Source organism: Chaetodon auriga, chromosome 11 (assembly GCF_051107435.1).
Source record: "Chaetodon auriga isolate fChaAug3 chromosome 11, fChaAug3.hap1, whole genome shotgun sequence".
Taxonomy (NCBI): Eukaryota; Metazoa; Chordata; class Actinopteri; order Chaetodontiformes; family Chaetodontidae; genus Chaetodon; species Chaetodon auriga.
Window position 1 is genome coordinate 4,028,243 of NC_135084.1, and position 14,101 is coordinate 4,042,343.

General features: G+C 42.9%; 1 protein-coding gene across 6 annotated transcripts in view; it reads left to right on the forward strand.

Moving 5' to 3' along the window:
• The window catches only part of birc6 (baculoviral IAP repeat containing 6), a 119,014-nt gene that overhangs the window by 65,985 nt on the left and 38,928 nt on the right, over window positions 1-14,101 (forward strand). For all 6 annotated transcript variants that reach the window (XM_076742274.1, XM_076742276.1, XM_076742279.1 and 3 more), the window contains exons 62-64: window positions 376-593; window positions 2,430-2,594; window positions 2,876-3,047. In XM_076742274.1, coding sequence (XP_076598389.1) covers window positions 376-593; window positions 2,430-2,594; window positions 2,876-3,047 — 555 coding nt within the window. The remainder of the gene's footprint in view (window positions 1-375; window positions 594-2,429; window positions 2,595-2,875; window positions 3,048-14,101) is intronic.

Genomic DNA, 14,101 nt, shown 5'->3' on the forward strand with positions numbered 1-14,101 from the left:
TATATGCATTCCATGCTGTACAACATGGTTAACCTATTCATGGCTTAAATATTGCTACAGGAATTTTAACACAAATATCAGCTCTTGCTTTAGATCAAAGATAGATCAAATAAGATCTACTAGTACTTACTCAGTTACAACTATTCAATCCAAACTACAACATGTATTTAGCTATATGCATCTAATAGTATTAACTGTTTCTGCTCATGTTTAGCATCTGTATTTTTGCCACATTTTATGATGGATTCAGTGTCTTTATATTGTCACAGTGCAAAATCTCTTGATAGTGGATTCAGCAGTGGTACACTGATATTGGCAAACCAGTAAATCCCTCTTCAACACAAACCTGAACAAAATACTTTGGCATCCTCTTAGGTCATATCCTGCAGTCCCCGTCAGCCAACGTTCTGCCCACACTGCCGTTCCACGTCTTGCGGGCGTTGTTCAGCAGCACTCCTCTGACAACTGACGATGGCGTGCTGCTGCGCCGCATGGCTCTGGAGATCGGTGCCATCCACCTCATCCTGGCCTGTCTGTCGGCTCTCAGCCACCATGCCCCCCGCAACCCCAACGCCAGCACCAGTGTGTCTGAGGTATGGCCTGTAACACACACATACACAGTTCTAATGATATTCATTAAAGTTTTTACTTGAACGCGGTTGTTCCCTAACCTTCAGCTGTCCATTTGAAGAACCAAGACTCGCCAGACTGGCCTCAGAAATGCAGAAATGTCCTCAGTGTTTGTGATCGTCCCTCCAACTTGATTAAAAAAACAAAAGAAAAAGAAATTACAAAGACGAAAGTACAGAAACACACTTAACACTTCCACTTCTCTTCACACACATGCACACACACACACACACACACACACACACACACACACAAACAAATTCAAAAGCTCCAAAACACCTTCTGAAGCAGATGTAGCCGAGTTTCTGAATAATGTTGAAACTTTGTGTCGCAAATATTAACATGAATCAAACAGACTAAGATAGAAAATATCACAGTTTTTTCAGCTCTGATCAAATAAAGTGTTTATCTTTGATTGTGTTTTGTGCTTTGGACATTTGACTCTTGTCAAGTTCTCGTGCTTCTTCTTCAGACTCTTCCAGCTCCACACCAGAAGCTAATCTGGTCCTTCGCCTCAGTGATTGTTTTGTTGTTTGCTGTGATAGAGAAACAAGGGAAAAGATCATTGCCGTTATTAATGGCTCTCTGCCCTGCTGGCCTTTCCTCAAGGTCTCTTTTGCATATGTCCCAGAGAGCCCCAGACAAATAGCTTAATTGTTCAGCCCGAATGATAAGAGGCAAATGAAGTTTTGGAGAGAAATGGGAGCGTGTCAGAGACGTGCTTTGTATTATTGACACCTTCAGGGTGAGAAGCAATGGAAGGGCATTATCCTGAAAATAGATTGACCCTAAACTCCCCTTGACTGTCCTGCCTGTTAAACTGACTGAGAAGGTTTCTGCTAAACCATCTGCAGGTCCTCAACAGCACCTGGCTGAAGAAAATGCAAAGTATGGAAGTCTGAAAGAAACATTGAAGATAAACTGTAGGTTACTGTGGCAGGAGGAGGTGCAAGTGGGTGCTACCAAAATGAGTCAAATATTATTTCAGAGAACAGTGTTACTTTAATAAAGAAGCCAAAAAAAGTTAAAAATATGACCTGATAATTGAACAGTTTCGTGTTTTGTCGTGAATTGTGGTTGAAAGTGTTTGGAAAAAGTGTTTTGTAGAGAACAAAGATCTGCTAAAACTACTTTTATCCTGGTCATTATCTTTCTTATGAGGTTATAAAGTTATTTTCACATTTATTTTGTAGCATTGGTTACAGACAAACTAGGCCTAAACTGCACTCCCTTAATTATTGATGACAAACTTAATGATGTCTGGCGTCCAGTTTTGATAACTGTAGTACCTTCAGGCCACTCTGTGGTTGAACTGCTCACAGTTCATTGACATGTTTAGCCTGGGAGACATCCCAAGAAGGAAATTTTAGGAAATTTTTAAGTTAGGAAACACTGTCATATGGTCACTATATGGCCATCAAACAGTCCAAAGACCATATCTTTCAGCATGTTCGGACAGAGCAGTCTTTGGCATTTATTTTAAGGAAAATATTGACAATTAAGTCAATAACTCAAAACAGAAAACTCTCCTCTCCACTCCAGGAGTTGGCAGTGTGCCAAGTTGAATTTCATTGATCAGTGAAATTGCAAATTACACAACCACAATTTTAATAAGCCAGCAACTACTTTCCTTAAACATAGAAGGGAATTATAAAAAAATATCATAAGACAAAGTGGTCAGTGTGAATTAAAATATCGTTAAAATGTGTTGGTTTACATGTATTGAAATTCTAACAACAATTCTCCAACTTAAAACTGTCCTTCCAACCCTGTACATTATCTCATGTCTGTGTTGACAGCCGCAGATATCCAGTTGTCATGGTGGAGGCACCAGTGAGGAGCAACAGCTGTACTGGGCTAAAGGAACTGGTTTTGGTACTGGATCTACAGCTTCAGGCTGGGATGTGGAGCAGGCCCTCACCAAACAACGGCTAGAAGAGGAACACGTCACCTGTCTGCTGCAGGTAAATCTACCCATCAATGTCACATCATTCTTAAACTAAGCAAATAAACTAAAAAGATTAAGATTTTCCTGTCTTGCAGCATGAAAAGTTGATTCTCAATAAGGACCTAAAATGTCTCAATTAAATTGGTTAGTTAATGAATTAGTTCATAGCCAAGTCTACTGTAGTGACATAGCTTGGGTAAGGTCATGTAAAGTATGTATTTACAGTATATGGGTCAACTGAAGCAGCTTTCATGAGTATTTCATCTTACGGTGTGTCTAAATTGTTTTGTTCACTAGGTCTTGGCAAGCTACATCAACCCAGCGGGCTCCAGCAGTTGCCACAGTGCTGATGCCTCTTCAGCAGACAGCAGAGCCCAGAACAGCTCAGCACTGCCAGCAGTGCTGCAGGAGCTGCTGAGCCAGTCCTGCCTCATCCCAGCTATGTCCTCCTACCTGCGCAACGACTCAGGTAGGCTTCCTGTTTTCACAAATAAAGACTATGACACTGAAAGTAAAAGAGGTAGCATGTGGCATCCAGCGAGGCTCGCAACACTAGCAGCAACTGCCAGTTTCTACCATTAGCACTGGGGGCTACTGGTTGGCTGCAATGGACAATCAATGAGTGATCAGGTATCTTGAAAACAGCTTGTGTTTTCATGGATACCTGAATGTGCCTGAGTGAGGCTTAACAGCGCAACACAAGAGTAAGACATTTGATTGTCTGTGTTGCTCAGGAGGAATGTACTTATGTGAGGAATTGTATAAGTACATGTCTAGCTCTTTGAAAACAGGCCTCTAGAATGAAGTGTGTAGGGTATTTATGGGTGTAGAGATCAAGTTCCCATTACAACCTGCGAATCATTTTGGGGTATAATGTTCGGTTATTGGTTGGAGTTAGCTTGCAGACTGAACTGACAATAACTAATCAGTTATACAAACCAAGAATGGCTTTTGCTATGAAATGTATGCAGGTTAAGTACAAAAACAGCCTAAAACAGCTTGTCTTTTTCACAGAAACACATAGTACACAAAGAGAGTTTCGAAGTATATGCAATGCCTTTAGCTAGCTTTTTCTGGTCATGCGACCCCCATCATGTTACGCCTGGACTGTCTGCCTTCTCGAACATGGCAAAGGTTTTGACATGGACTCTAGCAGTGACAAAAGATGAAAGAAATGATTGGTCACTTTTTCTAGAGCCAGAGAAAAGTCCTGAAGCGGAGATCTTTGTGTCGTGGTGGAAAAATGGTTTGGAGCAAATATGATTGTGAGGAAAAAAAACTGCCGCTGGTGTTGACAAGAGTCTCATTCCCCGCCATGGTCTCTTTTGTTTATATCCCTCTTCAGCAAAATGTCACACTTCATTAGTCGTAATATATTGGTGTGTAAAAAGGTATCCGCAGTGCCTTAAAGATCAGGAGGGACCCCAGTGTGTGGAAAAGGAAGCTGTCAGGGATGGCTGTGAAGGTTCATCATTAAATCCTGCTCATTAACATGGCAGCAGCGTACACACCCGTGTTTGTGCACCATTTCCTGGGGTCTGTTTATTCTTTGTTCAGAATTGTTTTCATCCTGATGAATGATTTAAACCACTGATATCTGTTGCTGACATTGTCTGAATTTTCTTATTGTCTGTGGATTTGTGGACATTGTATGAAACGCTGCCCACTGGTTGCCTTTGATGTTGAGATGGTGGGTTCAGATGACTCTGGTCTTTGATCTCAGGGATAACTGCAGGCTGGAGCTACTGCAGTGTGGCCTCCAGTTGTGAATTATAGGGGGAGCTGTCTGTGTGCAGTATATGTTGCTTTGTGTTTTTAAGTATGTGTGTGGTGGAGATGCTGGATTTTTGCTGAATGAAACAGCAGATGGAGCCACAGCATCTTAGACTGAAGCTGAGTTTGTGCGTCTCTTTTAAATCACATTGAAGTCACAGAAGCAGAAGTCTAATGAGTCCACATTCTTCAGAGACACCATCCACTCAAAATTTTGTTTTTGTACTCGAGCGTGAAAAAACTGGCACTTGCAATTTGATCAGTTCCTTTCATAGTTTTGTTTGAGGAGTGTGTGGATTTGATAAGTTTGTCATCTTTGGTGCAGTGTCATTTGATGTCATGGTGTAACACTGTGGGGTCATTGCTGTGGAGCTGGACGTGTCGTGGTGCAGCTCTAACCAGCTTTATTTTGCACACGCTCAGGTGGTCGAGCAGTGAGCTTCCATCAGAGCTCTCAGTACACTGTGGGCTTCAGCACTTTCCAGGTCAGGTCAGTCCATTGCTTATATCCGGCCTCAGTTCCTCAGGGACTTGCTGGTTATCAGTGTTGGGCTGACCCTTTTCAGCCTGGCTGCAGTCATGCTTCAAACTGCTCTCCTCATTCGTGCTGCACTCGGATTTCTTACAGATTGAACAAAGGAACAAACGGCACATTCACAGGAGGGTGTGCAAATAAATGAAAGAGCCAGGAGAGATAATACATGATTAGAAGTTCTAAAAACTATGAAAGAATACATATTGATTGAAAGTATCACAGTGTGTCTTCAGCTGACCTCCATCCTGGGGAAAGCGAGCTGGCTGAAGTTTGAAAAAACACAAATGTCACTTTGTAACAGTGTCTGTACAGTGGTGTTTGTATTGTGTCTGTTCAGAACATGGTGGTTTATGTTGATCATTTTCATTCTTATAGCTGTAGCCATTTTAGATTAGATTAGATTCAACTTTATTGTCATCATTAGAGTGCAACACAGAGACAACGAAATGCAGTTTAGCAACTAACCAGAAGTGCAAATAGTCATAATATTTAAAGTATAATAAATACATAAAGGTAGTGCAATTGGCATGAGGTATAAACAGTTTGAGGTATGTGCAGGAAGTGCAATTAATTTCTATGAAATTATAAAACATGTGCAACACGGTCTGTAAACAGGTGACACAGCTGACCACAGCTGAATTTAACAACAGCGATTTTGAGGTCTTGCCTCCTGTGTTGATATTGGAGGGTTAACATCACTAACAGCTGCTGAAGCCCAAACAGGCAGCAGTAATGTGTTACGTGATAATTGTATGTGATAATTAGAATATTATGGAAATCTTACTAACATCTTAGTGTAACACATTCATTTTAAATGTGTTCCGCCCAACACTGCATATAAACATACAGTGGCATGAAAACGTTTGGACACCCCTGCTTGAATTTCTGTTACTGTGAATAGTTCAGTAAGTAGAGGATGAACTGATCTCCAAAAGGCATTATGTTAAATATTAAACATTCTTAGTGCGTAGATTAGTGCATTATTTTAGTTTTGTACAATTTTAGAGTAAAAAAAAAAAAGGAAAGGAGCACCAAGGAGCGCACTCCAAAGGCTCATACCTTAATTTCATTGTAAGGGCCAAGACCTGTTCACAGTCATCTTTAGGAAAGGCTGGGTGATGCAAATTTCAAATAATTGATGTCCACACAGTAGGAGAAGGCTTTATGAAGATAGCAAAGCATTTTCAGGTAACCATTTTCTCAGTTTGGAATGATTTCTGGGATGAAATCCTCATTCAGTCATTACCCATTAAAACCAGACAGTCTATTTCCAGCAGTTGAAATTCTGTTTGATCGGGCTCATTTTGAGTTTGGATTGAACATGAGACATGAGGAGCTCAGCATCGGTGTTTCGGCCCTCCCACTACCGTGGTGTACTGTTGCCTCTCAGCCCGGAGGCAGTTCCAGCTGAGCGTGTGCCACCTCTTTGTGCCTAATGCTGCTGGGGTGTTTCAGTTTGCAGGAGCGTCTCTCTGTTTGCATGCTCATGTGTGCTAATGCGCCCCTGGTCTCATAATTAAATAACAGCTGATAAAAAGCATTTTGAGTGTTGTAATTGCTCCTCATTATCTGGTAAATGCTCTGACACACGCTTACGTGTGTGTGTATGTGTATGTAATATGGAGTTTATAGACCCTTGTTTGATAACATCACCACATGCTCTGCTGAAGCATAGCCTTAATGATGACATATTGTCCTGTAAGATCTATGCATTTACCACTCAATTTGATAACCACTGACATTATACTGTGCCAACTAGCCATTGCACGTAGTTAATTGAAGTCATGGGTGACATGCAGCAAGTCAAATGAAACCCGGGGGCTCGCAGACCACCTTCTGTGTGAGAGCTGGTTGCCCAGGAGCTCTGGGCTGTCAGTAAATGTCAAGAAGAGCTGGCTGTAATGAAAAACTGGGAGATCTGAGAGCCCCCCGCTTCTCAAGTCAGACGAGCCTGTAGTTGGTGAACATGTGTTTTCTATGCTCTATTTATTGCAAAGCAAGACAGAAGAAGAAAGAAGGGAAGAACTTGTGGAGCTACGATTGAGCTTTTGTTTATTCAAATGTGTATACTTGATCACCTGCATTAGTTGCAGTATGAATGTGTGGTGTCAGTTGAAGACATGTTGTTACCTTTGCTTTTAAGCAGCCACACAACCACATTCTTGGTGTGTTGTTTCTAGGTTTTATTGAATATTTCCAGAAGAGCCTGGCTAATCAATCAGCAGCAGATATTCTCTGCAGACACGAGCTGATCACAGATGTATCAGGTTTGCATAATTCGACTGAGTTCAGTAAGAAGCTCTTATGTTTCTTTTTACACTACGTGTCTTAGACACAAGTGGAACCCCTACAAAAAATGTTTGGTCATGCTATGAGTTCATATCATATATTGTTATTGGATTTTTTTTTTTTATTTTCACATACTGATATTGGCATCTGCCTCAAAGATCCAGTTTCAGTTGTTCTCTTGTTTCCAGCATATGTACAGCAGAAAGAACAGAAATAATTCTATAATCTCTGTGTGAGTGTGGCTGTGGGCGACACGTTTCCTTCCCATAGAAATGGTTTGGATGGCTGTAACGTGGAATTTTGCCCACACATCCAACACTCAACCGAAATACAATGCTGCTTCATGAGTATTGTTTTGCATTTTTACATGGAATAATAATCATTTCAACCTCTGTATTGAACGCAGCCTTACACGGCCCAAGCAGATGCTGAAGGCTTTGTCCAAGCCTGTGGAGCAGATGTTTGATGTTCTTGAAGAAATATAACACCTTATAATCTCTTCAGACAGTAATATAAGGACTGTAATCCATAGACAGTGGTTGCAGCATAATATCTGTGCTGTAAAACACTTCAAAGGCAGCATGTTGGGAGTGTTGACAGGTTCACACTCAGCTAATCCTCTCTCCAAATTGGACTGCATGAATAAGATGTCCTGCCCACTCCTGAAGAGAGTGGGCACCGGAAGAGGCTTTATGTAGGGAAGAACTGTAATCTATTTAAAGCTCTGCTAATCAATATTTTTATATCAACAATGAGTCGAATAACAACATGTTAAAGGCTGCACTCCCAAGTGAATAACCCAGAGAATTGCTCTTTTAGCTCCTAGTTGTTGTTTTGAGGGATATCTATGGTTTGGTTTAGTCTCATCACTGGTTACTTGCAGCAGCAGACAGCTGTTTGAAGCATTCACAAGATGGATGGTGGTGACCAAAACAGACAGTGAATGTTTTTGATGATGTACATGTATCAGGTGGACACAAACACAGATCCAAATGAATGTTAATGTTGCTCTGTGTCTGTTGGGTGTTAAAAGAGGCAGCTCTGTCATCACATCTCTTGTCATACCATGCTAGAATGCTGAATTATGTCTCATGTACAGGGGAAATACTATCCCAATATACAGTACTTAAATTTGACCAAAATACAGAGAACAAATTCTGGAGATTAAAACAGTTGCAGTATGAAAGGTGTGTGGAAAAGTGCCCACTGTGATCATGGTGACTCTTCCCCTTAACTTGTAATGTCTTAATTCCACTTTGTGTTTGTTTGTTTGCCAAAATATAAAGTACTCTGAACCAGCTTAAAACACGAGGCAGCCAATGAGCTTGACAATTCACAGGGCTGTAATTAACACTGACCTAGGTGTGGGGGGATCAAAAACTTGTGCATTCTAGATGGAATTAAATTCACTGCATCTTCAAAATCACCCTACCTCCACTCGGATAAATCCCTTCTAAATAGAGCCTCATCTCTTCCAACTACTCTAAACACCTTTCATTTGCCCCCTGGTCTTACCTTGCTTACTACCACACAGGCCTCTATCTCCAGCCGCTATTTCCCCCGCTGCCTCAGAGCTCCTCAGTCCTGTCAGCCTAGCGCATTGTTCCACATTAATCATCAGTATCTTGGCGAAGCCTTTTGGGATACATTACGGTTTCCCGTTGTTGCCTGGCACTCCATCACAGGAAGCTAAGCCATTAGTGAGAGGTAATACCTTTGAATGTCATCGCAATACTAATTTATCTTAATTGAAGAATGGTATGCTGGCACGTTTTGGTTGACACTAAATGGTTTCCAGATCTGATATGGGATTTTTTTTGTTTGTTACATTTAACTTTACATTCCTTCAATTCTATGCCTCAATTCCCCTTTTGACTCATTTAATACAGACAAGACTTTAAGTTGATCTGGGCTTCTACAGGCAACAGCACTTAAGTAATGGCTGTTTTGGTCCATCAGTCATGTTGAGTGGGTGTACTTATGGTGTTGGAGGGTAATCTGAACATGACTGGCCTGTTGGAAGGTGGTTGGTCATGATTAATCACTCCAGATTCAATAGAGACCAGGTGGAACAGAAGGCAATCCCTTCATAGCCGGACAGCCATGTGTGTTTATGGAGCCTCCCTACAATTGAATGTGTGTGTGTCTGTGTGTCTTTGTGAGCACTTTTTAGGTTTTACTACTATATAAGTTTGTGTCCAGTTTTTCATTTGCAATTTCAGAGGTTTTACCAGCCTGGTAAGAAAAAAAAAGACTTCTTCCAGAAGTGCTTGACTTCACACACAGAAAAGGAGTTCTTTCTGCCAACTCATACACACTTAGATCAAGGATTTCCCCCACCGCAAGACATTGTATTAGAGTCAGTACAAAGTGAAAGCTAAAAAAGCGACCGCACCACCTTCATTCATTACCACTCCTTCCCTGTGGATTTGTGGATTTGCAATTTATCGCTACTCACCCGTGGAAATATTTGATTCTATTACCACAGGGTTTACTGCAAGCAGTTGAAATGGGTAGATATGCCCTTTGAAGTGTGTGGGGCAGAGATGAGAGGTGGGGTGCCACCAACAGTGAGCATCATTGCAATTACAGGCGCCATGGTGCATGTCTTCTCCCTGTCTAATGCTCTGAAAGGTGTGTTGTGTCACACTGAAGATGTTTGCCCCTCTGATTCCTTCCTTTTCGCCTGGAGTCTTAAGACAAGAAGAGCAGTCAAAAGCCTGAAGTGGCTTTCAGTTTGGATGTCGCATGCATCAGTCAGCAGAGGGGAACTATTTTCTTGTGATTATGAACGTGCAAGCATTAAGATGCCTTTTGAATCCTAACCAGGTTCTCAGAGGCCTATTTCCCTCCCAGTGTATGAGAACATATACCTTTCACCTGCATATGCAGTTAAAATAACCCCTGTGATGATCCTCACGCTTTCCTCTCACAGTTATCCTTTCACACATCCTTCTTTGGGTTTCTCACAGATAAGGCTTGACGCTATCCTTATTGATGTGCTCAGATGTTTATTGTTCAATTGCACAATACATCTAGACGTTATTCAAATCTTTATAAAAAGCCTTTTCATACAGGAAAAGGATAGCTGACACTACCCTGAAATCAACATGAACATGAAAAAAATCAAGAGAATCTTTCATCCCCAATCCCACTCCGATTCATCTTACATCTAAATCAGCTGCATTGTTAAATTACAAGTTGATCTCCTTCTTTAATGTCTTGCAGATATAACAGACCCATTTTCTCTAAAAATATTGCCCTATTTTGGAGGTTTCATCCCCAGCAAGATGTTAAAGTTGTAGCCCGTATTTTCTTAAATAGAAATATGTTTGTTGTTGATGGTTGTTTGTGGATTGAGGGCATTTTTGAGATGGCAGGTATCCTAGGAGACAACAGTACAGCAGAGCTCCTCCAGGGCCATGTTTCTTGGGAAGCGTACTCTGACAGGGGCCCAGAAGCTATTACATTTTTGGCCCTGAAGACTGATTGAATATGGCGGCCAACAGTGTCTCCAGAGCAGCTTCCCAGCAGAGTTCTTACTTCTTTCTCTGCTTTTAATCGTGTTGCTTGAAATGCCTTACAGGCAATTAGCAATTACAGTCCCACCAGTTTGAAAATTAAGTAAGATGGAAAATAAATGGAAAAGCATCACTGTTGTCCACAAGACTGTCTTGTTTGGCTCATGATTCCAATGAGTCTAGCAGTCCAAGGAAAAGAGATCAAGGAGAGGTTTGTGTTCCCTGTCAGGCCAGGGGGTTCATTCCTGGCTGGGGGCTTTTTAGAGTCCATCTGGCTCTGCCCATAGAGGTCGTAGTATAGTCCTGGTCCTGCCATGTTTCAGCCCTTTGTTATCTCCCTGGCTCATGGCTGTGACTGGGCAGTATGGCTTCTTCATCTTCATCCTTAGCCAGTCTGTATAGTATCCTCCTCCTCTCTCTGTGGAAGATGTTCATGTTAAACATGTGTCACTTCCTAGTTAAACCCTCTTTCCCTTGTGTTCCCACCTTTCCTGTAGAAGTCTTATCCGGCAGGTTTTAAGAAATAAATTCTCTTTTGCTTTGGCGCTTCACAGTGTGGTGTAGATGTAAACAAAAACAATTACGAAGAGGTTAAGGAATGTGCCAATGATGCCTAACATGGCCAAGATGGATTCTTCTTGCTCCTCCTTGACCTCCAATGTCTGTACGTCCTCAAGGGTGATGACTGTAGTGCCCATGATCCTTATGCTTACCTTAACCTGGCAAGGGGGCACTTATCTGGAATAAAAGGAAATTATGGAGACCATGTCAGAAGTTGTCACACTTGCATGGAAAGCAACAACAGAGCTTGGTCTAAATTAGCATGCTGCTTTCAAGGCTTAGTGTTGCTCTTTTGTCCTCCTCTTCCTGGTAATCTACCGGTTTTTGCACAAAAAACAGCTCTAACAGCTCTGTGTTCAGTTAGCCCTGCCAACGTAATCCTCTCACCAGAAGGAAATCAATCATGAATTGAACAAAACAATGGCCACATAGAGCATAGTTGAGATTCGTCTGTGAACACCAGTGTTTACAACCTCCCACCACTTGAAGCCAAACTCCTCGAGCACTCAATCAGGCTCATCCCTGGATTTTCTGAAATGAAACTGTTAATTTGCCACCACCAACAGTCAGTGGCATTTCCCCATGACAAAATAAGCATGCTGCTATTTAAAGCCCCGTCAAACCCACCCAGCTCTTTTCATATGCCTTTAATGATTAACCACCCCCGGGTCCTCCTAAGTAGTTATTCAGAGCATAATTCCCACCTTCCCTCTGGAGGAGTCTTGGAAGGTGAGGACGAGGAGCTGGCGATGAAATGTGTGAGCCAAAAGGTAAACAGGATTATTCTTGACTTGGGCTCATATGTGAATGGAGCTACAATCATCTTCACCCCTTTAGCTCTCATGTCAACATGCAGTGTAGTTGTCACTAAATTAACTGAAATCACTGAAATTTCAAAAAGAAGGACATTACAGACAAATAAACAACAATGGTATAAAGAAAAAGTAGCTTACCCTAAGGTGTCTAAGGTGTGAGACAACATCATCCGGCATGCTTTTTTGATCCTCACTGGAAAAACACGGCTTTAAGGACATTCTACATGTGGCGACCCGAGGGAGAAGGGGCGGGGATGGCTGTGTAGCCACAGTCCCAGTGCCTGTGAGCGACAGGCAGAGTGACGGAGAGGGCAGCAGAAAGCAGCGGTGTCTGTACGGCTTTGCGGTGCTCAGCTACGCTTCCAGCGAAAACCTCCTTGTGTCACTTCTCCACTCCCCCAGTCTGTGGCGCCACCTGTCAGGTTCAACAACCCCCCACCGGCCCAACTTCTCTTTTGATTAAGTTTGCCCTCCAAGTCTTTTCAGGCAGGTGTTTATCAGAAGCTGCTAAAAGCACTAGCAGCCTCCGTTTAGGGGGCAAGGAGAACCCCTCTCCCCTTTTGCCCCCTCCCACCTCCCAACTGTTCCCCTCATCCTCCCTGCCTGCTCCTCTCTTGAGTCACTGCTTTGCCTAAAGTCCTCCACACAGCTCCTCCACCTCCCTCCCCAGCTTATCACCAAATCTACACACCCCCCTTGCTCTGTAGCGTCCCTTGCACTAGCTTCAGACTCCTCTGGGGAACAGTGCAATTAGTGCCTTTCAAAAAAGACACCTGCCCATCACCGGAGCCCCAATGCCAATAATACTGTGCATGATTACATCTATAGGATCAGCTGATGGTGTCTCGGTGACACACAGCGTCCGTTGAGCCCTGAATTATACGAGTCTGGCAGGTGATATTCCAGAAGAGGAGGAAAAGCTGTAAAATCCCATGGAGCGGACGTCTGTGGAGAGGCACAACCAGCTGGAGCGGCAGACAGTCGCTATGGCATTATGGATCTGCACCTACCGCCACTGACAGCAGTGTTACAGTAGGTCTCCAACACCAGTCACTGTGGGAGGACTGTGTATTGCATAACCGAGCAGAATGATGGCGAGAGAGGGAGGACGGATCCTGATGGCCGTGGCAATGGAGAAGGAGCATGAAAATGAGAGAGAAAGAGAGAGAGAGAGGGAGGGAGGAGGAGAGGAGGAAGAGGGAGGGGGAAACGACATCGCTCATGCTTACTGCTGTCTCCTCCTCTCCCACTGCTGTGGGGGCTGGTTGAGCACACACACATGCACGCACCCGAACAGCGACCACCTAAACAACACACAAAAGCAAAAAGAGAAAAAAGCCAAAAAGGAGATGATTCAGCCCCAGTGTGCCACACTCTGCTCTGAGTTCAGTCGAGCCCATCATGAGCTGCTGTTATTCTGACAGACCTGCGGAGAGGGGAGGAGTGGAGGAGGGGCCAACAATAGGAGGCAGCGGCAAAATAAAGGATTGTTGGGGCTGAGTGGAGGACAAAGGGGGAGGCAGTGTAAAGATTTGGGGGTCTGTGCATACACTTAGGTGTTTATCTCCAAAGTGTGGCTTCGGAAATAAAGATACCATGCCTGCTGCGCTGTCTGTGGGTTTCTTTTGCACTCTACCTCCCCTCCTCATTTCCCATGCTTTTTTTATTTCCTAATTACACTTCTGTGCTATGTCCTCTGCTTTGCAAAATCAACCTCACTGTCTACATCAGCACCAAGTTTAGTTACTCATGGTTAGTTTCTCCTGACTCGGTGCTGAATTGTTGGGTTAAATAAATGAGGAAAACTGCATTCACGTACAGGTTTTTTTTTTTTTTACTTAAGTATATGTCAGTGCTGTTGAACTGCAGTTTTTAATGTATGTCAACAGGCTTCTGACCCAGTCATCCCATTTCTCCACGCATTATGACTCATTCTCACTCCTCTCTCCGTCTTCGTCCCTCACATCATCATAGTTTATTTCTGTTCAGGTGGGCGGCAAATGTGCCCCTTCAGCCAAAAGTGCAGGAT